Source organism: Grampus griseus (assembly GCF_964374135.1).
Source record: "Grampus griseus genome assembly, chromosome: X".
In the NCBI taxonomy this organism is placed as follows: Eukaryota; Metazoa; Chordata; class Mammalia; order Artiodactyla; family Delphinidae; genus Grampus; species Grampus griseus.
In genome coordinates, this window is record NC_138999.1 from 23617316 (window position 1) to 23642233 (window position 24918).

At 38.8% G+C, this 24918-nt stretch overlaps 1 protein-coding gene across 1 annotated transcript in view; it reads left to right on the forward strand.

Annotated features, from left to right (window-relative positions):
* Positions 1-3028: 3028 nt before the first annotated feature.
* LOC309839990 (sororin-like) overlaps positions 3029-24918 on the forward strand; it is a gene marked incomplete at both ends in the record, with an annotated part of 52295 nt that continues 30405 nt past the window's right edge. The window contains one exon of the mRNA XM_082682009.1: positions 3029-3207. Within this exon, the coding sequence (XP_082538135.1) occupies positions 3029-3207 (179 nt within the window). The remainder of the gene's footprint in view (positions 3208-24918) is intronic.

Consider the following 24918-nt stretch of genomic DNA (forward strand, 5'->3'; position numbering starts at 1 on the left):
GCAGAGTTTTGCTACCACAGCTATTTGCACCTTAACTAGCTGTGTCAGGCAGAATGGGTGAAGTTATACTGTTATAACAAACAAACCCCAAGTCTCAGTGACTTAAGACAACAAAATTTATTTTTCACTCATGCTATATGACACAGGGAACTAAAGACTCTGCTCATGGGCTTCCCCGGTGGCGCAGTGGTTGAAAGTCCGCCTGCCGATGCAGGGGACACGGGTTCGTGCCCTAGTCTGGGAAGATTCCACATGCCGCGGAGCGGCTGGGCCCGTGAGCCATGGCCGCTGAGCCTGCGCGTCCGGAGCCTGTGCTCCGCAACGGGAGAGGCCACAACAGTGAGAGGCCGGCGTACCGCAAAAAAAAAAAAAAAAAAAAAAAGACCTCGCTCATTGTAAACACTCAGGAACCCAGACTGATTAAAGCAGCTTCTCAACAACTTCTTCCATGATAGTCTTGACAGAGAGAAGAGAATTTGCTTCTTAAATCTGCCACAGAAGAGGCATATTTCATTTCCATTTCATATTTTATTGGCCAGATGAATCCATGAATCTATGCCACACTTAATCAGTGTCAGGGAAACGTAATCCTAACATGTACCTGAAAGTACAGAAATGCTTAGCAAACTGCACTAATGACTTCTACACTACCCATGCCTATTCTTCCTACTGATGAACTTCCTCCTTAATTACAAGCATATTTAATTTATAACTTTATTTGGTATCTGTGTGATTAAAAAGAAGCTCATGGTTCTCTCTCTGAAAGAAGAGCAGCAGAATTTGATAGATAGCTTAAATAAGCAACTTTGCCTTGGCTATGACTTAGAAGCAGTAAGAGTGACCTATGGCAAATGATGGCTGGACAACAGAAAAAGAGTGCAGTATAAGCAGAGGGAACATAATATAAGGAACAAAAACTAGAAGGGGAGACAGTCAGTGTAACAGTAGTGTGCATTTTTGTCAGTGATGTACTTTCTAGTCTATCCTATTTAACACCAGGTTATTGAATGCTATATACATTTGGGTTCATGTATTTTAACTATATTTCCCTAACAATGCCTGAAGCTCATCCTTTCAATATTTATTTGAAAGTAAAATTGTTAAAAGTTTTGCTGAGAGAATCCTTATTGTATGTGTGCATATGTCTGTCTGTGTGTATACACATGTATATAGTTAAGTAGTAAAGTTAGTCATAAATAAGTGCAGAAAATTATACAATCTATATCTGGTGTAAAGCCTGAACTAATTCATTTTTGGGGGGGGTGTTTTCTATTTCTTAATGGGATGTTGGTGCTGTCTTAGCCAGAAGGCATTATAGTCTTTATCTAGATTGACATCTCAATCTTCTATTGAGGTCTGTATCTCTCACCTGTTGTAACTTCTATGCTCCACATTTTATCATGCTGTGCTAGTTGCTTTAGGCTATCAGAAATGTTAATTGTGGTAATTTGTCAGTGTCCTTCTGCTTGCAGTTGCTTTCATTTCAGTCCTTAAATCTCTCTTCCTGAATACAGAATTAATCAACTGTACTACTAGGTCAGTCACTGTTACTACTTCTCTTCCTAATTGCTGTTGTGCTCATCTCTATGATATTGGAACTGCCACTGCCACTGTAAACCAAGCACCTCTCCTCTGTTACATCTCTCTATTACTCCTGCCTTTTTACTGCTGCCTTCTTTCTGCTGCAGTAAGGGTATTTTATAAGACTCTTACTTTGGGTTGAAAAGCAGTTTTTTTCCAAAAGATATTTCCCTTCCCTTTTAAACAGTAAACTTAATAAACACAGAGCACCTATATTGGCAGGTACTGTGCTAAATGCTAGGGATTCAGAAATGGATTGAAAACGGTCCTTGTATATATGCTCCCAAGTACCTCTTAGGGGGTCCCAAACCAAAGTATTTAAAGCAGTCAAAGAAATCCCTTAAAAAAGGAGTGGGTTGGGGACCTCCCTGGTGGTCCAGTGGGTAAGACCCCGAGCTCCCAATGCAGGGGGCCGGGTTTGATCCCTGGTCAGGGAACTAGATCCCGCATGCACGCCGCAAATGAGAGTTCACATGCCGCAACTAAGAGTCTGCATGCCGCAACTGAGTCTACATGCCACAACTAAAAAGTCCACAGGCCGCAATGAAGATCCTGCGTGCCACATCTAAGACCCTGCGCAGCCAAAATAAATAAATAAATAATTAATTTTTTTAAAAAAAAGAAGAAGTGGGTTGGATGTAAGACAATAATGAGTAACCAGGACTATGGCGAACAAGATTATTCATAAAGATTGAAGGCAAATAATCAGAGATCTTTCAATTTATGTGTGAGTGAAAATCTTGAATTTGGAATTTTGTGTTGGCAATAGGTCTAAAAATTTTTAAACAGTGTATGAATCCAATAAAACATATCTGTGGATTGGATAAAACCTTAAGACCACCAAAGCTGACTTTTGATGTAAGCCATTTACAATGTGATGGTTTCTTTACTCTTCTGCACTTCCTAAAAATGTTTGCTTATGTGTGATTTACTCATTGATCACATAATTCAGATAGCTCTGGGCCTAACTGATAGAAAAGGAGTTAAGAAAATCATTCATTCAAAACCTAAAAGCAAAAATATGGCTTGGGATCTCAAAGATTGGTAACTTCAACTGAAACTAAGTATTTACCAGGAGCCCTTTGAGGCATCACCCTCTTCTCAGGACCAGGAATTTAGAGAGAGAAGCCAGGCAGCATGGCAATGAAGCAGGAAAGACAGGAGTAATCAAATATACTTAATTTAATTACTCAGTTCCTTCCACTAAGCCAACTTCTTGAGTGTGCTATGCCTTAACAGCACTAGGTTAGGCCCAGGTTTACAAATATTTGCAGATGAAAATCCCTGTGTGTCAGCATATTAGGAATGGAGATTCTTCAGCAAGAAGACTTGTTGAGGGAGTGATCTCAGGAGAAAAATTTTAAGGAGAGAGGAAAGCAGAATATGTCAGATGAAGAACCTAGGCAAAGACATGGTTTCATGAGAAGTTTAGCCTCAGCTTGATCCCATGAGGAGTATGAATCTCAACACAGGGGTTTGCCAGTCTACAGACAGGGTAGTGGGGGTAAGCTATTACAACCTAATACCAGTAACTCATTTGTTAGAGCTGCTGGAAGGGGACTATAACGTCCTAGTGTCTTCAGGTGTGATGGCTCCAGTTAGCCAAGAGCAGTCTTCCAGTGAAGAGTAATGAAAGTTAATACCAGCACCACAGCTGTGTGCCTAGCTTGGTAGAGGCAATCTGGACAACAATAGAGTATGTTGCACCCTGTGTTCAAAGAGATTAGAAATTAGTAGCGGAGACAGCCAAGTATACAAAAAGGCATGAGGAATGCTATAACCGAGATGGTTCTTAAATGCCATGGGAACAGAGGGGAGTAAGGAGTAGGTAAGGGGAGATTGGCAGACTTCATAAAGGACCTAGTAATGAAGCTGATCAGTGAATATGTGTATGAATATTTCAGGTGGAGGAAGTCATTCAGAACAGAAGCAATAACTTGTATAGAGGTCTAAAGGAGTGAGAGAATATTCAGCTCTACCAGGCACTGAAATGAAAAGTGTTTCCTGAGGAGCTAAAACTGGAAAAGTTACCATAACTAAAGAGAGTCTTTATTATTATGCCTAGATATTTGGACTCTTTCTTCAAAGTGGTGTGTAAGCATTAAGCGTTTTAGCCAAAGAAGAGGACTTATACAAATAAAAGAGAGAAATAAATATACTATATATGTGCCTACACCAAAAGAGATCCAGAACAGAAGCAAAACGCAAGGCTGTAACTCCATGTTTGCAGTGTGGAATGCATCCTTAATCCTCTGGGTGACTGCAGAAGAAGTTGCAGGAGTGAACACAGATAATTATTTTTATTATAGAACCAGTGGGAGGCAGCATCATTTAGTGGAAATTGCATTAATTAGTATATAAGAGAAATATCCCTCTATTTTATCCCCTTCAAATTCTGAAATAACAATGCATTTTTGGAAAAAATTCTCCTTAATCTGAAAAATAGATGAAACAGGGCACTTATAATACACAAGGCATATGCAGTGATTCCTTTTTCAGCTCATGAAAAAAAGATTATTGATCACAAGCATCTTGAAAATATCTTCATGGTATTTGGCTAACTGCCATTCATGCCAGTCAGTTGAAAATAACGGTCTCTAGCAGCACAGTAGCTATACCAAGCTTTCTGTAAGAAGGACAACTTTAAGGAAGGAAATGTTGGTGAAAGCTTATTATGAAATTTAGGGATTGCCAGGGCAAACAATATTCGATTTGATAATTATCAGTATTATTATTAAATTTTAATACATTCCATATTCAGGACAAAGATTTCAATGGCGACTCTGGTGAATAAAAGAAGGCTTGAGAAAACAACACTGAGGGAAATAATTAAAATTAAAAGCCTGTTAACTTATCTTAAAGGGGATATATATATATATATATCACAATTCAGACAGCTTCTTAGCACTGATTTATAGATTAATGGTTGTAATGGTTACTGTGGTGAGCCATTAAGATTTCCCCTTCAAAACAGAGGCATTCATTTCCCCAGGGGCTGGAAGTGTCATAGAGACATTCAAGTCCCTCTCCAAGAGCTACCCTCTGCCAAAAAAGCTGCCTCACCCAAGGTCATGACTGTATTAATTTATTATTTATCAGCTCCAGATTCACCCTTCAATACCTACTCTGCAATAACGGACAGAATTCTTTAAGCATTTCTCCTGTGTGGTGAACATGATGTTAAGCTTTCTCACTAGAGGTCGCTGTCGTGACATTGTAGGAGAAAGGAATTTCTGCTGATTCCTGCGGCTGTGCCACTAGTCAGAGGTGTGAGTTTGAGGACCTCGGGTGGTATTCTGCCCCAGCCAGGTGTGAAGAACATGCAGTCCCTTGGCGACCTTACAGCTCTGGCTTTGCCTGTTGATCACCTCCCCCGGCCCTCCCAACACTAATATCATATGGTCCCAGCCTTTCTTTAGCACCGATGCCCACACTCTTTTCTGCACACCCATTCACCCACCCACCTTATGTTGCTTGTTTGCTTGACCAGTGACTATGGACCCAGCTCTGCCTACAGAAACCAGCAAAATTTCTGGCATCCAGTGAGCTGCAACTCCACCTTCTCCAATGAAACCTGCATGCTTGCCCTGGGGAAGGAGGTCCCCTTTCAAGTTGGTATCTCCTTGGGTACTGTCTCCTCAGCCACAGGGCACCATACAGAGTTCTCTTACATCTTATAATTATTCTTTTATCATAGCTTAATAGTTATTTATACTAAATTCCCCTGTTTTAATTATAGTTTCTCTGGGTCCCAGTACTTCCTTCTATAAAACAGGCACTAAAACCCCACAAAGATCACATGTTGTTTCTGAGGATCAATTGATATGATGTATGTACAGCATTTTGTTAAGTGCAATATAAATGCAAGCTATTTTATTTTTATATTAATAAATAATGGTAAATGACTGACTTTGCAAACTTCATATCTGATTATTGATACAAATGTTTGGTTATTATGCCACCACCATTCCTCATTCTGAAAAATGGTCTAGTTGTTTGTGGCTTATTTTCAAATTGTCATTCTCACTCATGCAGAAAAGTTGAAAATGCAGGCTGTGATATGATGAAACATCCCCATCTCTATCATAAAATTTCACTTAGAGGAAGAATTCTGACTGAAGTGCCATAAGAACACGACAAACAGTTGAAGACTAGAAGTGCAAAATCACCCAAGCAAGTTTACAAAGCTTAGAAATTCCAGGCAGTTGATATTTATCACACAGCTGAATGCTAATGCACCCAGGAAAACAACATCAGCTCCAGATGTAACCATTAGGTATGTGCTTTGGGACAGGTTATCTGTGCTTTTCATCTGTCAAATGCATCCTTTAAAGGGAGTGCATGATGAACTTTGGTGAGAAAAGGAATATGGAGAATTTAAACACCAATATTAACTTTGTCTTACCTCTGGAAATACTCCGACCTAAATAACAAATAAATATATTAATTTAATGTTATTTTTCACTTGGTAAATGGCTTTGAAATATTATCAAGTATTCAAATTAGTAGTATAGAAAAAAATGAGTCAAGAAATTGAAATGTAAATCCTTCTGTATGAATTGTGCAAGTGATTTTGAAATATGTTTAAGTATCCAATTCAAAGGTGTAAAAAAGAATAGAAGCAGTCAAAAAAGTCAAACATAACTTTTTCTGTACCAAAGCTACTTCCCTCAGCTTGAATGGTCAAAATATTATAGGTATTTTTGGTTAGATTATCTTGTTATCAAACAATTTTTAATGTCCTTCATGGTATCTCAAAACAGTAAAAATGTGAAAACTGAATCTTTACCTTTGGTAATATCGTAATTATTAAAAATGCCTTTAAAAGTGAACTTAGACTAAGTAATAGTGACATTTTCATGTTCTAGGAGAGTATTTCACCAATTGAAAGGAATATAATGGTGTGCATTACTACCACATGTGTCTGAATCTGAATAAAAATTGCTATTGCTATTAAATTTGTTGTCCCAAGTTTAATTCTGCAGGAGCAGCTGCTGCCACAGAGTTTGAAGACAAGATGTTTATTAGAGGATGGCTGATGACAAGGGCTGGCCAACATAACTGGCTGGGTAGGTCATTGTCTACTTTGCTGTTTAGTGCCTCTACCACGGCGGATGATTACTTTTGAGTGTTACAGTGATACAAAGCCCTTCTATTTACACTTCATGCCCATTCTTGTAGGTACCTCCATACGCCTCTACCTTAGAACTTCTTTTTCCTAACCTTCCACTCTTTTACCTTCCAGGCCCCTGACAAGCTGGCCAGACTATTTGCTACTGTCCATGAGTCTGTATATACTTTGAACTTGGGATACTCCTCTTTTTACACAAAAGGTATGACTAGGTGAACTGCCTTAAGCTCTGTTCACTGGGAAGATTTTCTTTACCAGTCTCTCAAGGTCATTACTGTGTGAGGTGGTAATTCAACTACCACCCACTTTTCAACTTGTGCCCACATGCTAAGCCAAACAATGTGTAAACCATTCTTGGGCTTTTTTCTCCTCCTTCAGATGATGATATAGCCTTCTCCCGTGTAGCCATAGGAGTGAGCTGAGAGTGATGCTGACAGTGATGGGGAGCTGGGTTACCTGTCATGCAGCTTACTTCTGGCCACTACTCCTTTTCATGCTCGATACTGGATGTACCATTGCCATCTTACATTGGATTTTTGCTGGATTTATCCAACCTTATGATTTGGTGACTCTCACAGGTTCTAACTCATGCTGAACAGCTCTGGCCATATGGTGACTTGGTGTCCTACGGGCAATCATTCCATCTACACCAGAAGTTGTTTTTCCAAAGGAATATAATTATTTGTTGCTGATGGCAATGCTTTGTTTCAGAACTGCCAGGATCTTGTATTGTGATTCTGTTACTAGGGCTTGCCACAATTTCCACACAACATCTTTTCCAATTGTCGATATTTCCAACATGATAGCGTCTGCCAAATCTTATGGCCTAAGCAGAAAGGCTGCTTGCACTGCGGTACTGAACTGCTGCAGAGCCCTCTTATTCTGTTTCCTGTTCAAAGCTGGCAGCCTTTCATGCTACACAATATTTGGGTGGGAGCAGTATTCCTAAGTGTGGAATATGCTGCTTTTAGAACCTGAAGAGACCTGCTTGCCTTTTACATTGGAGGGAATGTCTCAGCATGCCCTAACTAGAGGACTTCTAAAATTTTAAGGCCGTCATTGGCTGTTCATCTTTGCAGGGTTTATCCCCTATTTCTTGTGAACTTGTGTGTTTTTCCAAGGCCTCTGTATTCTAGGCATCTCTTCTTTATGCTACCAAAGATGTTCGTGGACTTTCACACTTGGCTTTCAATTATCTGCTATTCTCCCTCAGCTGCTTGTTATCATTTTGTACTGGGACAGTGGCACTTAGCTATAGCCATCCAATCCCATTATCTTTTTTTCTGTCCATGAGAGAAACCCCTGCATTCCCAGATCAGAGTGGGTTTAATCTTTTAACAACTTCATTGAGATATAATTCACATACCATATCATTCATCCATTTATAACGTCTACATTCAATATTGTTTAGTATATTCACAGTGTTGTACAACCATCACCATGATTTAACTTTATAATATTTTTGTACCCCTGAAAGAAAACCACGCCCATTAGCAATCATCCCACCACCTTCCCTGCTGCTCCCAGCCCTAACAACCATTAACTAACTTTGTATCCCTATAAATTTGCCTATTCTAGACATTTGATATAAATGAAATAATACAGTATGTGGTTTTAAGTGACTGGCCTCTTTCATTTAGTATAATATTTTTTCAAGGTTCATTCATGTGGTACCATGTATCAGTACTTCATTTCTTTTTATTCTTGAATAATATTTACTTGTATGAACACATCACACTTTATTTATTCATTCATCAGTTGATGGACATTTAGGTTGGTTCCACTTTTGGCTATATCAGTAATGATGCTATGAACATTTCTGTACAAGTTTTTGTGTAGACATATTGTTTCCTTTCCTTAGGAATATACCTAGGAATGGGATTTCAGGGTCATATATCAATAGTAACTCTATGACTAAATTTTTGAGGAACTGTTTTCTAATGAGACTGGGCCATTTTTCATTCCATCAGCAAAATATGAGAGTTCCAGTTTCTCCACATCCCTATCAATACTTACTATTGTCTGCATTTTCCATTATAGCCATCCTAACTGGATATGAAGTGGTATTTCATTGTGGGTTGATTTTTATTTCCCTAATGAATAATGATGTTGAGCACATTTTTTGTGCTTCTTTATCCTTTTATCTAATATTTTCTTCATAATTATCACATACCAGGTACATTGCACCTTCTAGGGCATTCCCTTCCATTGGTACATACTACTAACTCACCAGCAGTGAAGGTTTTAACAATTTAATAGCCACCTTGTGACAAGAGCTCACCATGCTGTACTTGCCACCAGGAGTCTTCATAGAAGTTTGGGTGGTGAGTGATCTAGCTCCAAAACACCATCTTATTGCCTGCTTTCTCAAATCACTCCTGGTGCCAACTCTTGCTGATTGAATTTTCCAGAAGCAGATGTGAGAAAGAGTTTGTGGTATAAGCTACTTTATTAGGAATCAACATTTGTAAAGGGAGATAGAGGAAGGAGGATTGTCAGAGGATGAAGTCAAAGTGAAATGCAGGCCCGACAGACCTGGCTAACCTGGTGGAGAGTTCTGGAACAACACTTGCTCATCATAGTGTCCTGTTTGAGGCCAAAATGGTCAGGTCTTTATATCCTTCTCTGACCCAGCCACCAGTTGTGGGCTGCCCTCAGAAGGGTGTACCTCAAGTAAGGCCAATCTCTGCAGATGAGGTAAAACCAGAAGGAGTGGACAGCTGGAGGCTGTCTACTGACTTCCCTCCCAAAAGCTGGGCAACAAATCTTTTCCTTCCATAGTGATCTGGGTATCACATCACCATGTCTACCACATATATTGTACTTGGATACAACTTAGAGGCCTTCCTAATAATTGTTATATACTATTAAGTAGCTTTTGCTCATGTTGAATAATATTCAAACATCAAATAATTAAGGGATGAATATGAAGTGTTGATAGATATCATATGCAGGGGTTAATTTCCTCTTTTCAGTTATTTACTTATTTGCATATATTTATATTTTGCTGCCTATTTATCATTCTGTAGAAATAGAAGTACAAACTGGTTTCCTCCTGATGATTCATAAAATTGCATAGCCTGAGTTACTTGGTCTTGAATGAAAAAAATCAATCAGTCACTCTCTCTATATATGTATATACACACACACACACACACACACACACACACACACTACTCTGGTAGTTTTCATTGCTTAACATTCTTTCTTCTTAAAGTTAGATATTGGTCAAAATGATTTTCTCTCATTTGAAAACTCTTGTCTGCAACAGGCACTTAATTTCATGCCAAAGGAGTTTATTACAAAATAAAAGGTAAAATTTTACCCAAAGTTCCACTAGCCTTAAGAGAGAACCATAGACACATTTCTCACACTTTTCTATAATTTGACCTTTTGATATTAGAACATGACTCTTTCGATATTCAATTGTTATATTGCAAATGCACTGAACTTTCATGTTTTGGACATTCACTCTTGGGTGTAGAATTGACTGAAATAAAATGTAATACAATATGCACTTTGAAGAACCTAAATCAATTTAGGCCATTTTGTTACAGAGATACTTATAAAAGGCAAATTGTATTGGAATTCCTACCTTAAGTGGCAGGTACACTACCCATTTATACTTAATACAAAGTAGTTTCAAATATGCTTATGTAGAGGTGAATAACAAGGAAAAATACTTTTAATACACATTTAGATACTGCTTTCTAGGCAATGACTTTCTCGTACAATATGTATTTTATTTTTTTCTCAACAAGTAGACATTTCATTTGATATGCTCTAATGGCTTCTGTATTTTAATAGCTTGTGTATTTATTTAACTAAAGAGGGTCCAGTATCTGTCTCTCATTCTAAGTATTTTACACTGGTCTATGTTTTCAACACTTTAACTTTGATGTGTCTGTATGTTGCCTGAAAATTGTGAATTCCAGTGAGTTGAAATGAAAGGCAAATGAAAGTGAATTTTTAGCATGAGAAAGAGTGGGTAAGTTCTTATCCCAACTGAAATGCACACACACACACACATACACACACACACACACAACATGGGCTTCTATGCTATAAAATAAATATATAAAATAAAATATATATAAATTATATATATATAAATATATATATAAATATATAATAAAATATATATAAAATAAATATATAAAATATAATATAAAATAAACCTGGGAGTTTATTTGATTTTTCTTCTCCTGTACAGAATTTATCACAGTAAATAAGAGACAGACTAGAAATGGGTCGATGGGCCCATCTCAGCTACCAGAATAAGAGGATTACTTCTCATCCTAAAAGGCCCGAACAAAATAGTTGCTAAAGAACAGAATGGTAATTTTCCTCTGTGGAAACACAGTTGTCCATACAACTCAACTGCTAGTAATTTGGTGACATACTTTCTTTAAAATCCTTTCAGTCCTGGCAAAATCCTGAAGAGAGGTGACTCTTGTTAAGTGAAATCTTATGACTTCCTATTCTTTTTCCTGCCTGTGAGTTGAGATAAAATGTGGGCTACAGGGGCTTCCCTGGTGGTACAGCGGTTAAGAATCTGCCTGCCAATGCTGGGAACACAGGTTCGAGCCCTGGTCGGGGAAGATCCCACATGCCGCGGAGCAACTAAGCCCGTAAGCCACAACTGCTGAAGCCCGTGCGCCTAGAGCCCGTGCTCCGCAACAACAGAAGCCACTGCAATGAGAAGGTCGCGCGGCACAACGAAGAGTAGCCCCCGCTCGCCGCAACTAAAGAAAGCCCACGCGCAGCAACGAAGACTCAACGCAGCCATAAATAAATAAATTTACTTTTTAAAAAAAGATGTGGGCTACAACTTAAACTGAAATAATTACTCTCTTAAGAAAAATAAGTATAGGAATAAATTGGATCTGTATTATATGAGATATTGAGATACTGTCAAATTATCAGTCCTGCATTCTTTTCCCCTGTCATCATGTCTCTGCATTTGTTTGTTCTAGCACTAGATGACAACCTTGGCAGCAGAAACTACTGATTTACATCTCTTCTATTAATAGGACATCTAGAGAACTCAGGAATATATATTTGGTTATGGGGGAAAAACCTGCTTTTATTTACCAAAACATGTTTATTTTAATGAACAACCATCATATATGTGAGGCATATATATATGAAACCAGATATAACTTAGAAGGTGTTCTTTGAAACTAAGGCTTATGTCATAAGAAAGAGCATTAAACTCCCTAAAATAATTTCATAATCTTGCTCATTTTTTTTTCAGATATAGAAGATTTTCTTTCCATAAATCTCTTTTCTTCAAATCAAGCTTCAAAGCTTTTAGCCGATCTGGTTTACCTCTGTCCATGGGAAAATATTTGAGAACCATAACTTGGCCTTAAAGCATGACATGAATCAAAGTCTTGCCTTTAAATAAATAATTTAAAATACTATATTATCTAAATAAGTCATTCTTTCTGAGTGCTGGCACTACAAACTATTCTCTTTAGTCAGAACTATAACTTAAACTGAAACTCAGTTATAACAGCTAGAAGCTAGATTTTCTATTTTTTTGTCCTCATGACACTTTTATTCAATTAAGAGGCATGTGGAGCAAGGATCAGGTATAGGAACTAGTTGGCACTCAGTTCCTAATTCTTTTCCCTTCTCTCTCACAACTTACCAAGACTCTGGAACCTAAAGTGTATGCAGAGGGTAGTTAATTTTTTTTTTTTTTCGGAAACCAATTGAACTTGTATTGACACCAGCTACATGACTCTTCTTAGTAGCCTTATGGCAATGGATAAAGTGGCTTGACCCAAGATAACACTGATTAGACTTAGCAATGCTACTTTTAAATAAAACCAACCCTATTTTCCCCAAGGTGGCTTAGATTTCATAATGGTCACAAACTAATAATACAAATAAAACATTTAAAATTTTGATCCAAGCCTTTTCTATCCTCCCAAACTTGAAAGGTACCTGATGAACACCAATTTCCCAATCCTAGCATCACTAGCTTACAAACCTTAGGGTTAAAATCTCCCTTCTCATTGACTTTGTTATTGTTTGAAATCATTTGTCAGGATCTATATACTTCCTTGCATGAGGGAGTGTCTAACGTCAGGAGGTTATATTCACAAAGACTGTTTAGAATCTAAATGTTTGGGGAGACCTTCAAGATGGCAGAACAGTAAGACGAGATGACCTTCCTCCCCACAGATACACCAGAAATACATCTACACGTGGAACAACTCCTACAGAACACCTACTAAACGCTGGCAGAAGACCTCAAAACTCCCAAAAGGCCAGAAACTCCCCACGTACCTGGGTACGGCAAAAGAAAAAAGAAACAACAGGAACCAAAGAATAGGGACAGGGCCTGCACCAGTGGGAGGGAGCTGTGAAGGAGGAAAGGTTTCCACACACTAGGAAGTCCCTTCTCGGGTGGAGACTGCGGGTGGAGGAGGTGGGGAGCTTCGGAGCCGCGGAGGAGAGCACAGCAACGGGGTGCAGAGGGCAAAGCGGAGAGATTCCCGCACAGAGGATCCGGTGCCGACCGGTACTCACCAGTCCGAGAGGCTTGTCTGCTCACCCGCCGGGACGGGCGGGGCTGGGAGCTGAGGCTCCGGCTTCGGACGTCGGATCCCAGGGAGAGGACTGGGGTTGGCTGCGTGCACACAGCCTGAACAGGTCTAGTGCGCCACAGCTAGCCGGGAGGGAGTCCGGGAAAAAGTCTGGACCTGCTGAAGAGACAAGAGACTTTTTCTTGCCTCTTTGTTTCCTGGTGCGCGAGGAGCGGGGATTAAAAGCACCCCTTAAAGGAGCTCCAGAGACGGGCGCGAGCCGGGGCTATCAGCACGGACCCCAGAGACGGGCATGAGACGCTAAGGCCGCTGCCGCCGCCACCAAGAAGCCTGTGTGCAAGCACAGCTCACTTTCCACACCTCCCCTCCTGGGAGCCTGTGCAGCCCACCACTGCCAGGGTCCCGGAATCCAAAGACAACTTACCCGGGAGAACGCACGGCGCGCCTCAGGCTGGTGCAACGTCACGCCGACCTCTGCTGCCAAAGGCTCAGTTCGCAATCCGTACCGCTCCCTCCACGTGGCCCGAGTGAGGCAGAGCCCCGGAATCAGCTGCTCCTTTAACCCCGCCCTGTCTGGGCGGGAACAGACGTCCTCAGGCGACCTACACGCAGAGGTGGGGCTAAATCCAAAGCTGAACCCCGGGAGCTGTGAGAACAAAGAAGAGAGAGGGAAATCTCTCTCAGCAGCCTCAGGAGCAAGGGATTAAATCTCCACAATCAACTTCATGTACCCTGCATCTATGGAATACCTGAATACACAACGAATCATCCCAAATTGAGGCAGTGGACTTTGGGAGCAACGTTATATATTTTTTTTTCCTTTTTCTCTTTTTGTGAGTGTGTATGTGTATGCTTCTCTGTGTGATTTTGTCTCTATAGCTTTGCTTTTACCATTTCTCATAGGGTTCTGTCAGTCCCTTTTTTTTTGTATTTTTTTTTTTAGTATAGTTTTGAGAACTTGTTATCATTTGTGGATTTGTTTTTTGTTTTGGTTGCTCTCTTCTTTCTTTCTTTTCTTTAATATTTTAAATTTTTAATAATTATTTTTTATTTTAATAACCTTATTTATTTATTTATTTATTTGTTTGTTTGTTTGTTTGTTCTTCCTTTCTTTCTTTTCTTCTCCCTTTTACTCTCAGCCACCTGGATGACAGGGTATTGGTGCTGTGGCTGGGTGTCAGGCCTGAGCCTCTGAGGTGGGAGAGCCAAGTTCAGGACATTAATCCACCAGAGACCTCCCAACTCCATGTAATATCAAACAGCAAAAATCTCTCAGAGATATCCATCTCAATGCCAAGACCCAGCTCCATTTAACGACCAGCAAGCTATAGTGCTGGATGCTCCATGCCAAACAACTAGCAAGACAGGAACACAACCCCACCCACTAGCAGAAAGGCTGCCTAAAATCATAAGGTCACAGACACCCCAAAACACACTACCAGACACAGACCTGCCCACCAGAAAGACAAGATCCAGCCTCCTCCACGAGAACACAGGCAACAGTCCCCTCCACCAGGAAGCCTACACAACCCACTGAACCAACCTTAGCCACTGGGGGCAGACACCAAAAACAACGGGAACTACGAACCTGCAGCCTGCAGAAAGGAGACCCCAAACACAGTAAGATAAGCAAAATGAGAAGACAGAGAAACACACAGCAGATGAAGGAGCAAAGTAAAAACCCACCAGACGAAGTAAATGAAGGGCAAATAGGCAGTCTGCCTGAAAAAGATTCAGAGTAATGATAGTAAAGATGATCCAAACTCTTGGAAATAGAATGGAGAAAATACAAGAAACGTTTAACAAGGACCTGGAAGAACTAAAGATGAAACAAACAATGATAAACAACACAATACATGAAATTAAAAATTCTCTAGAAGGAATCAATAGCAGGATAACTGAGGCAGAAGAATGGATAAGTGACCTGGAAGATAAAATAGTGGAAATAGCTACTGCACAGTAGAATAAAGAAAAAAGAATGAAAAGAACTGAGAACAGTCTCAGAGACCTCTGGGACAACATTAAATGCACCAACATTCAAATTATAGGGGTCCCAGAAGAAGAAGAGAAAAAGAGAGGGACTGAGAAAATATTTGAAGAGATTATAGTTGAAAACTTCCTTAATATGGGAAAGGAAATAATTAATCAAGTCCAGGAAGCACAGAGAGTCCATACAGGATAAATCCAAGGAGAAACACAAGACACCTATGAATCAAACTATCAAAAATTAAATACAAAGAAAAATATTAAAAGCAGCAAGGGAAAAACAACAAATAACACACAAGGAAATCCCCATAAGGCTAACTGCTGATCTTTCAGCAGAAACTGTACAAGCCAGAAGGGACTGGCAGGACAAATTTAAAGTGATGAAAGGGAAAAACCTACAACCAAGATTACTCTACCCAGCAAGGATCTCATTCAGATTCGATGGAGAAATTAAAACGTTTACAGACAAGCAAAAGCTAAGAGAATGAAGCATCAACCAAACCAGCTTTACAACAAATGCTAAAGGAACTTCTCTAGGCAGGAGACACAAGAGAAGTAAAAGACCTACAATACCAAACCCAAAACAATTAAGAAAATGGTAATGGGAACATACATATCGATAATTACCTTAAATATGAAAGGATTAAATGCTCCCACCAAAAGACATAAAGACATAGACTGGCTGAATGGATACAAAAAACAAGACCCATACATATGCTGTCTACAAGAGACCCACTTCAGACCTAGGGACACATACAGACTGAAAATGGGGGGATGTAAAAAGATATTCCATGCAAATAGAAATCAAAAGAAAGCTGGAGTAGCAATTATCATATCAGACAAAATAGACTTTAAAACAAAGACTATTACAAGAGACAAAGAAGGACACTATGTAATGATCAAAGGATTAATCCAAGAAGAAGATATAACAATTATAAATATTAAAGCACCCAACATAGGAGCACCTCAATACATAAGGCAAATGCTAACAGCCATAAAAGGGGAAATTGACAGTAACACAATCACAGAAGGAGACATTAACACCCCACGTTCACCAATGGACAGATCATCCAAAATGAAAATAAATAAGGAAACACAAGCTTTAAAGGACACATTAAACAAGATGGATTTAACTGATATTTATAGGACATTCCATCCTAAAAAAACAGAATACACTTTCTTCTCAAGTGCTCATGGAACATTCTCCAGGATAAATCATATCTTTGGTCACAAATCAAGCTTCGTAAATTTAAGAAAATTGAAATCGTATCAAGTATCTTTTCCAAACACAACACTATGAGACTAGATATCCATTACAGGAAAAAATCTGTAAGAAATACAAACACATGGAGGCTGAACAATACACTACTAAATAAACAAGAGATCACTGAAGAAATCAAAAAATACTTAGAAACAAATGACAATGAAAACACGACGACCCAAAACCTATGGGATGCAGTAAAAGCAATTCTAAGAGGGAAGTTTATAGCAATACAATCCTATCTTACGAAACGAGTAACATCTCAAATAAATAACCTAACCTTACACTTAAAGCAATTAGAGAAAGAACAACAAAAAACCCCCAAAGTTAGCAGAAGGAAAGAATCATAAAGATCAGATCAGAAATAAATGAAAAAGAAATGAAGGAAACAATAGCAAAGATCAATAAATCTAAAAGCTATTTCTTTGAGAAGATAAAAAATATTGATAAACCATTAGCCAGACTCATCAAGAAAAAAAGGGAAAAGACTCAAATCAATAGAATTAGAAATGAAAAAGGAGAAGTAACAACTGACACTGCAGAAATACTAAGGATATTGAGAGATTACTACAAGCAACTCTATGCCAATAAAATGGACAATCTGGAAGAAATGGACAAATTCTTAGAAAAGCACAACCTTCTGAGACTGAACCAGGAAGAAACAGAAAATATGAACAGACCAATCACAAACACTGAAATTGAGACTGTGATTAAAAATCTTCCAACAAACAAAAGCCCAGGACCAGATGGCTTCAGTGGCTAATTCTATCAAACATTTAGAGAAGAGCTAACACCTATCCTCCTCAAACTCTTCCAAAATATAGCAGAGTGAGGAACACTCCCAAACTCATTCTACGAGACCACCATCACCCTGACACCAAAACCAGACAAAGATGTCCGAAAGAAAGAAAACTACAGGCCAGTATCACTGATGAATATAGATGCAAAAATGCTCAACAAAATACTAGCAAACCGACTCCAATAGCACATTAAAAGGATCATACACCATGATCAAGTGGGGTTTATCCCAAGAATGCAAGGATTCTTTAATATATGCAAATCAATCAATGTGATACACCATATTAACAAACTGAAGGAGAAAAACCATATGATCATCTCAATAGATGCAGAAAAAGCTTTTGACAAAATTCAACACCCATTTATGATAAAAACCCTCCAGAAAGTAGGCATAGAGGGAACAAACCTCAACATAATAAAGGCCATATATGACAAACCCACAGCCAACATTGTTCTCAATGGTGATAAACTGAAACCATTTCCACTAAGATCCGGGACAAGACAAGGTTACCCATTCTCACCACTGTTATTCAACATAGTTTTTGAAGTTTTAGCAACAGCATTCAGAGAGGAAAAAGAAATAAAAGGAATCCAAATCAGAAAAGAAGAAGTAAAGCTGTCACTGTTTGCAGATGACATGATACTATACATAGAGAATCCTAAAGATGCCATCAGAAAACTACTAGAGCTAATCAATGAATTTGGTAAAGTAGCAGGATACCAAATTAATGCACAGAAATCTCTTGCATTCCTATACACTAATGATGAAAAATCTGAAAGAAAAATTAAGGAAACACTCCCATTTACCATTGTAACAAAAGAATAAAATACCTAGCAATAAACCTACCTAAGGAGACAAAATACATGTATGCAGAAAACTATAAGACACTGATGAAAGAAATTAAAGACAATACAAACAGACGGAGAGATATACCATGTTCTTGGACTGGAAGAATCAACATTGTGAAAATGGCTATACTACCCAAAGCAATCTACAGATTCAATGCAATCCCTATCAAACTACCACTGGCACTTTTCACAGGACTAGAACAAAAAATTTCACAATTTGTATGGAAACACAAAAGACCCCGAATAGCCAGAGCAATCTTGAGAAAGAAAAACGGAGCTGGAGGAATAAGGCTCCCTGACTTCAGACTATACTACAATGCTACAGTAATCAAGACGGTCTGGTACTGGCACAAAAACAGAAATATAGATCAATGGAACAGGATAGAAAGTCTAGAGATAAACCCATGCACATATGGTCACCTTATTTTTGATAAAGGAGGCAAGAATATATAATGGAGAAAAGACAGCCTCTTCAATAAATGGTGGTGGGAAAACTGGACAGCTACATGTAAAAGAATGAAATTAGAACACTCCCTAACACCATACACAAAAATAAACTCAAAATGGATTAAAGACCTAAATATAAGGCCACACACTGTAAAACTCTTAGAGGAAAACATAGGCAGATCACTCTATGACGTAAATCACAGCAAGATCCTTTTTGACCCACCTCCTAGAGAAATGGAAATAAAAACATATATAAACAAATGGGACCTAATGAAACTTAAAAGCTTTTGCACAGCAAAGGAAACCATAAACAAGATGAAAAGACAACCCTCAGAATGGGAGAAAATACTTGCAAATCAAGCAAGTAACAAAGAATTAATCTCCAAAATTTACAAGCAGCTCATGCAGCTCAATATCAAAAAAACAAACAACCCAGTCCAAAAATGGGCAGAAGACCTAGATAGACATTTCTCTAAAGATATATAGATCGCCAACAAACACATGAAAGAATGCTCAACGTCATTAATCATTAGAGAAATGCAAATCAAAACTACAATGAGGTATCACCTCACACCAGTCAGAATGGCCATCGTCAAAAAATCTACAAATTATAAATGCTGGAGAGGGTGTGGAGAAGGAACCCTCTTGCACTGTTGGTGGGAATGTAAATTGATACAGCCACTATGGAGAACAGTATGGAGGTTCCTTAAAATACTAAAAATTGAACTACCATACGACCCAGCAATCCCACTACTAGGCATATACCCTGAGAAAACCATAATTCAAAAAGAATCATGTACCACAATGTTCATTGCAGCTCTATTTACAATAGCCAGGACACGGAAGCAACCTAAGTGTCCCTCAACAGATGAATGGATAAAGAAGATGTGGCACATATATACAATGGAATATTACTCAGCCATAAAAAGAAACGAAATTGAGTTATTTGTAGTGAGGTGGATGGACCTAGAGTCTGTCATACAGAGTGAAGTAAGTCAGAAAGAGAAAGAAATGCCATATGGTAACACATATATATGGAATCTAAAAATAAAGAGAAAAAATGGTTATGAAGAACCTAGGGGCAGGACGGGAATAAATACGTGGACTTACTAGAGAATGGACTTGAGGACATGGGGAGGGGGAAGGGTAAGCTGGCACGAAGTGAGAGAGAGGCATGGACATATATACACTATCAAATGAAAATAGATAGCTAGTGGGAAGCAGCCACATAGCACAGGGACATCACCTCGGTGCTTTGTGACCCCCAGAGGTGGGACAGAGAGGGTGGGAGGGAGGGAGATGCAAGAGGGAAGAGATATGGGGATATATGTGTATGTATAGCTGATTCACTTTGTTATAAAGCAGAAGCTAACACACAATTGTAAAGCAATTATACTCCAATAAAGATGTTAAAAATAAATAAAATAAAATAAATGTTTAACTCTAGTAAGATTTTCTAATTTAAAAATAGTATAGAAATTATGCTTAAGATAGGAGGAAGCTTTTACAAAACTATGCAAAATAAAACATACTTGACTTAAAATAGCAGTGGGTATCAACGGAACACGGTATAATGGAGATAGTAGATGGGGTTTGGGAATGGAATAAAATTCTGATAATATGGTGGCTCCTTTTCTTACTATCTGTGTGATATTCATCAGGTTATTTAAACTCTCATGGCCTCAGTTTTCTTAAATGTGTTAAGTACAAAAAGTTAATAATATCCTCTTCTGAGAGTTAGTATAAGGATTAAAGTATTATATAATATTTGTAGGTTGAACCAAATGAAAATTGTCAAGATTCAACTTTTGGAAACCTACAAAATTGGCAATTTTCTTGTGGTTCACAATCTTAATTATATATAAAGCTCTTTGTACACAGAAACCACTAAATAACGTGTAGCTTTTGTTATTTCTGTGGGAAACCTGGTAAAGAACTTCCCCTTCCATAATACCTCCTACTGCACCTCCAGAAGCTTGGTAGTAGAAACACAGAATCTGCTTTGTTCTCTTCCCTACCTCTAAAAATGTTATGATTTCCCTACCACAAGTTTTTGGGTGGTGGTTCAAGGGTATCCCATAGGGGAGGGGCTAAGATAGAAGTAACGGAAAAGTAGGTTGACACTTCTGTGATCTAAAAAGTGAGAAACAGGATGTGTGCTAGCGTGTGCTAAGAGTGAGAAAAGATTGCTATTGATTGAGGAGAGGTTTGAAGCTCCTTGGTTTGTGAAGATGCAACCAATTTAGGTTGGGAGGAGGGATACGTGTTGGCTTTTTCTATCCCTATTTCTTTCTATTGATTCTATTGATGAAAAAATTAATCAATAGTCAATCTAAGAAAGAAATGGAAAATTTTATTCCAGCCAACCTAAGGATTATAACCTGGGAGATCATCTTTCAGTAAGCTCTGAGAACTGTTCAGCCCATTACAGGTCAAAGCACAGTTATGTAAGTTTTTGAGAGAAAGGGTTATATGCTAAATGACGTATTATTGATGGTTTACACAATCCAGATCTACATGTACAAAGTGAGTACTGGGCTGTGGGTCATTGTGGCCCCTTACAAGATTAAGAAGGAAGGTTATCTGCTAAGGAGGTCTGGTTAATGCAGATGCACAATACAAACTAAATAATACTAAAGGGGAGGGAGGATGCCCAAGCTGGCAAAGAAAAATTTTGTTTCAGTTTTTCTCTTCTTGCCATAAAATATGAATTCTATTTCATCAATTCTTTCCGTAACTGCTAGAATGACTGACAACCCCTCCCCCCTGCAGTTCCTGTTTCGCCCATGGGTGTTTTGCAGTGCAGTGAATTAATGGAGAGCATTTGTAAAGAATTCAAGAGAAAGTCTCTCCCCTTTTCCCCTTTCCATAACTCTTCCTACAGTGAAAGGCAAGGGAAGCCTCTGAAGCAACCAAAAGGAAGACAGAATGAATATTCCATAGGGGTAAAATAAATATGGGCCTGGGGCAGGCCAATCAGGGCCACTCTTCCCAGGTGGGGGCTCATCTATGTCTATAAATTTTCTCTCTTACCTTTAATTATTCATTTAACACACACTTGTTGTCTTCCCAAATAGACTGTCAGCAACCTAATGTCAGGGGCCACTTCACATTTGTGTGATTTTCCTCCCTCATCTTTCATCTTGCTACTTAGTTTATTTTTCCCATTAATTTAAAGCAGTAGAGTTCAATAATAATACATTAACTCCAAAAACCAGTAAAGCCTCTTTTACTTTTTAAAACATCTGCCTTCAAGCTCTTTGATTCTCTCATAGAAAGAAAGATCCTACTCCTGTTTCATCTATTTTGTTGGGTCATTTCCTCTTGCTGTAGCATTTTCTAAGCAGAGCAACTGCTTAATTTCCTTCTGAGCATATCCTCTTCTACACTTCAAGACATCTATTAAGCTTGGATAGTTTCCTTTGTTATGGCTCAATAGCCTGAACTCCTTCATTTTTGTTCAGAAAAGTAATTTCCTATCCTTTAATCTTTTCAGTTGATCTTCCCTGGATCCTTTAGAGTTTCTCCCACATATTTTTATAAATGGGAAGATTTAAACTTTGCCTCCAAATGTTCCCAGGAAAAAGCTGCATAATTAAACACTTTCCTCTACCAAAGTTCAACTCCCCTCAGGACGAATAGAACAATGCCTTTGTGTATAGCTGCTTGGGTTTGGTGCAGTTCATGTTTAATCAGGGTATACCTAAGGTTTTTATAATCAGTGCTAGAGCTCTGAAGTCTTCGGTGAGAGTGCAATCCTTAAGAATTCTGACTTTGTGAAGGATTCTGACATCATGACTCCAAGTGCTAGGGCTAACTTTAGGGCTTCAGCAATCTCTACCAAAGAGAGGTGTGGTAAATTAAAGATGAACACAAACTTTCTGGTTGTACTTCCAAGAAGTTGAGTCTATATTTCCTCCCCTTAAATCTGGGCTGGCCTGTGACTACTTTGACCAACAGAATATGGAAGAAGTAATATTATGCCCAGGGTGGCTTAAACAACAAACATTTTGTTTCTCAATTTGTTTCCCAGTTCTAAAGTCTGGGAAGTCTAAAATCAAGGTGTCGGCAGATTCAGTTCTTGGGTAGGACCCTCCTCCTGGCTTGTAGACAGCCACCTTTTCACTGTATTCTCACATGGCAGGGACAGAGAAAATTCTTGTGTCTCTTCCTCTTTTTAAGGGTATTAATTTCATCATAAGGACTCCACCTTTATGACCTAATCTAACCCTAATTACTTCCTCAAAGTCCCACTTACAAATATCATTAGTTTGGGGATTGTGGCTTCAACATATCAATTTTGGGGGGACACAAACATTCAGTCCTAACCTTTCGGAGGACTAGCAGCTACCACTTCTATCCTCTTGAAGCCCTGAGAAGCCAAGACCTGCCTCAGTTTTTGACCTATAATATTTTAAGAGATAATAATAAATTGTTCTAGCAAGTCACTAGTTTTGTAATGATTTGTTATGTAACAATAGATAAGCAGATCAGGAAAGAAACACAATTCCCTTTCTCCATATTGCCACCTTTTCTGTATGTCTCTCAATATCCCCTTATCATGTAAGTATCTTTAAGTACTCCAGCTAAGTATCTTTAAGTACTCCAGCTAAGAGGTTGTGGCTGTGACCTCTGAGGTTAATGTAGAGGGTTCGATAGTTATATAAACAAGTATTTCTCCAAGGACTTAGATTTCTACGTTTCTTGGCCACCACAGTTAGCTTCTCCTGGGACACTGGGAAAGACCAAAATGCTAAAAAGGCAATTTTATCGCTTTATGGCTGTTTCTGCTATTTTCAGGTTGGAGCCCTGAGCTTCCATGTGAGAAGTACGACCACCCTGCTGCAAGAGACCACATGGAGATAAAATGTAACTTATCTATCATGATGGGATTAATATAAGCTCAACTCCAACCTGTTCTAAGTCAGAAGGTAAGTGTTGTGTCTTCTACTTTTACATGGAAGAATGATTGCTAATTTAATTTTGTTACAGGAATAAAGTTGAAGTAATGTGATGGAGAATGTGGTTACATGTGTACAGGAAGGAGAGGGGCAAAACTGCAGTATATCCCAGTATTCCTTGGTCTATCCATAAGGACCATGAATACTGAGTCCTAAATGTCAGGGTCTTGCAACAGATCTATTTATTGAGGGTGTTGTGTACATGTTATTCTCTTTTCCCATGGCTTGTCGACTTAGAGCTCCCACTTGGGTTACATTCTCTGAAAACTTTTGGAAGTCTCAAAGCTTGATCTGCAATATCACTGCAGTATTTCTAGTCAGTGAACAGGACTCAATCCTCCTAAAATAATCTTCCTCCACTGGGATTGCTCTTCACTGACCTGTCTCCTCTCACTGCTACTACATCAGAAGTAGGGGCTTATTTCCTATTGGTTCACTTGTCTAAGGTCAGGAAATCAAAAGATTTAGTTCCTATGGATCCAACTATTTTTAAAAAATATTTCAGGGTATGTCAATATAGCTACCAACACACTTTCACTATCAGCAGTCACCAGTACAAGATTTTCACTTTTCTGCCAAAAGCATGGTTGACATCTGCACTCTTTCCCCATCTCTTAAGGTGTGAAAATAAGAGATATTTAAGAAATCACATATATACACAAAAACAAATCTACACACACACCAACAGTTAGTGTGGCTGGGGCAACTGACATGAATTTCTCAGTATTTTAATCCATCCTCTTATGATGGCCTCTGGCTACTCAGAGGTATTTCTGGTATAACGGGAGCAATGATGCCCTCCCTGCCTGAGGAACATGCTTGAAGCCAATCTTTCATAGTCAGAGGCACCAAAGTAAGCTAGTCCAGAAAGTCAAGCCAAAGACATTTACAGTGTGTTACACTTAGACCCGTGGTGAATAAACAGATGACTGAGATTGTGCAGAAGTATGCTCAGGGCCTGCTCATCTGGAAACCAGAAAATTCAGCAAGGACAGTTCAGTTGAATGTTGGTGACAGAGACTGGAGGCTGGTTGAAAGTTAGGCAACCTTTGGGCTTTTCTGAAGTAGTGGAATAGCTTTTCACTCACTCCTGAACTTTTAAAATGCAACATGCAGGCGATACATTGGACTGAGGGAAACACATTTGGAACAGACACTAATCACTGTGTTTCAGAAATCTGGTATGGCTGGATATCCTTAGGCTGGGAGGGCTCTGAAGCTTAGAGAGAGCCCTCCCAGCCTAAGGATATCCAGCCATACCTGATTTCTGAAACATGTATGTTTCAGAATGCATGTATATTAAACCTTATGATTAATTAATTATTGGATTCTGTGGACTTAAAG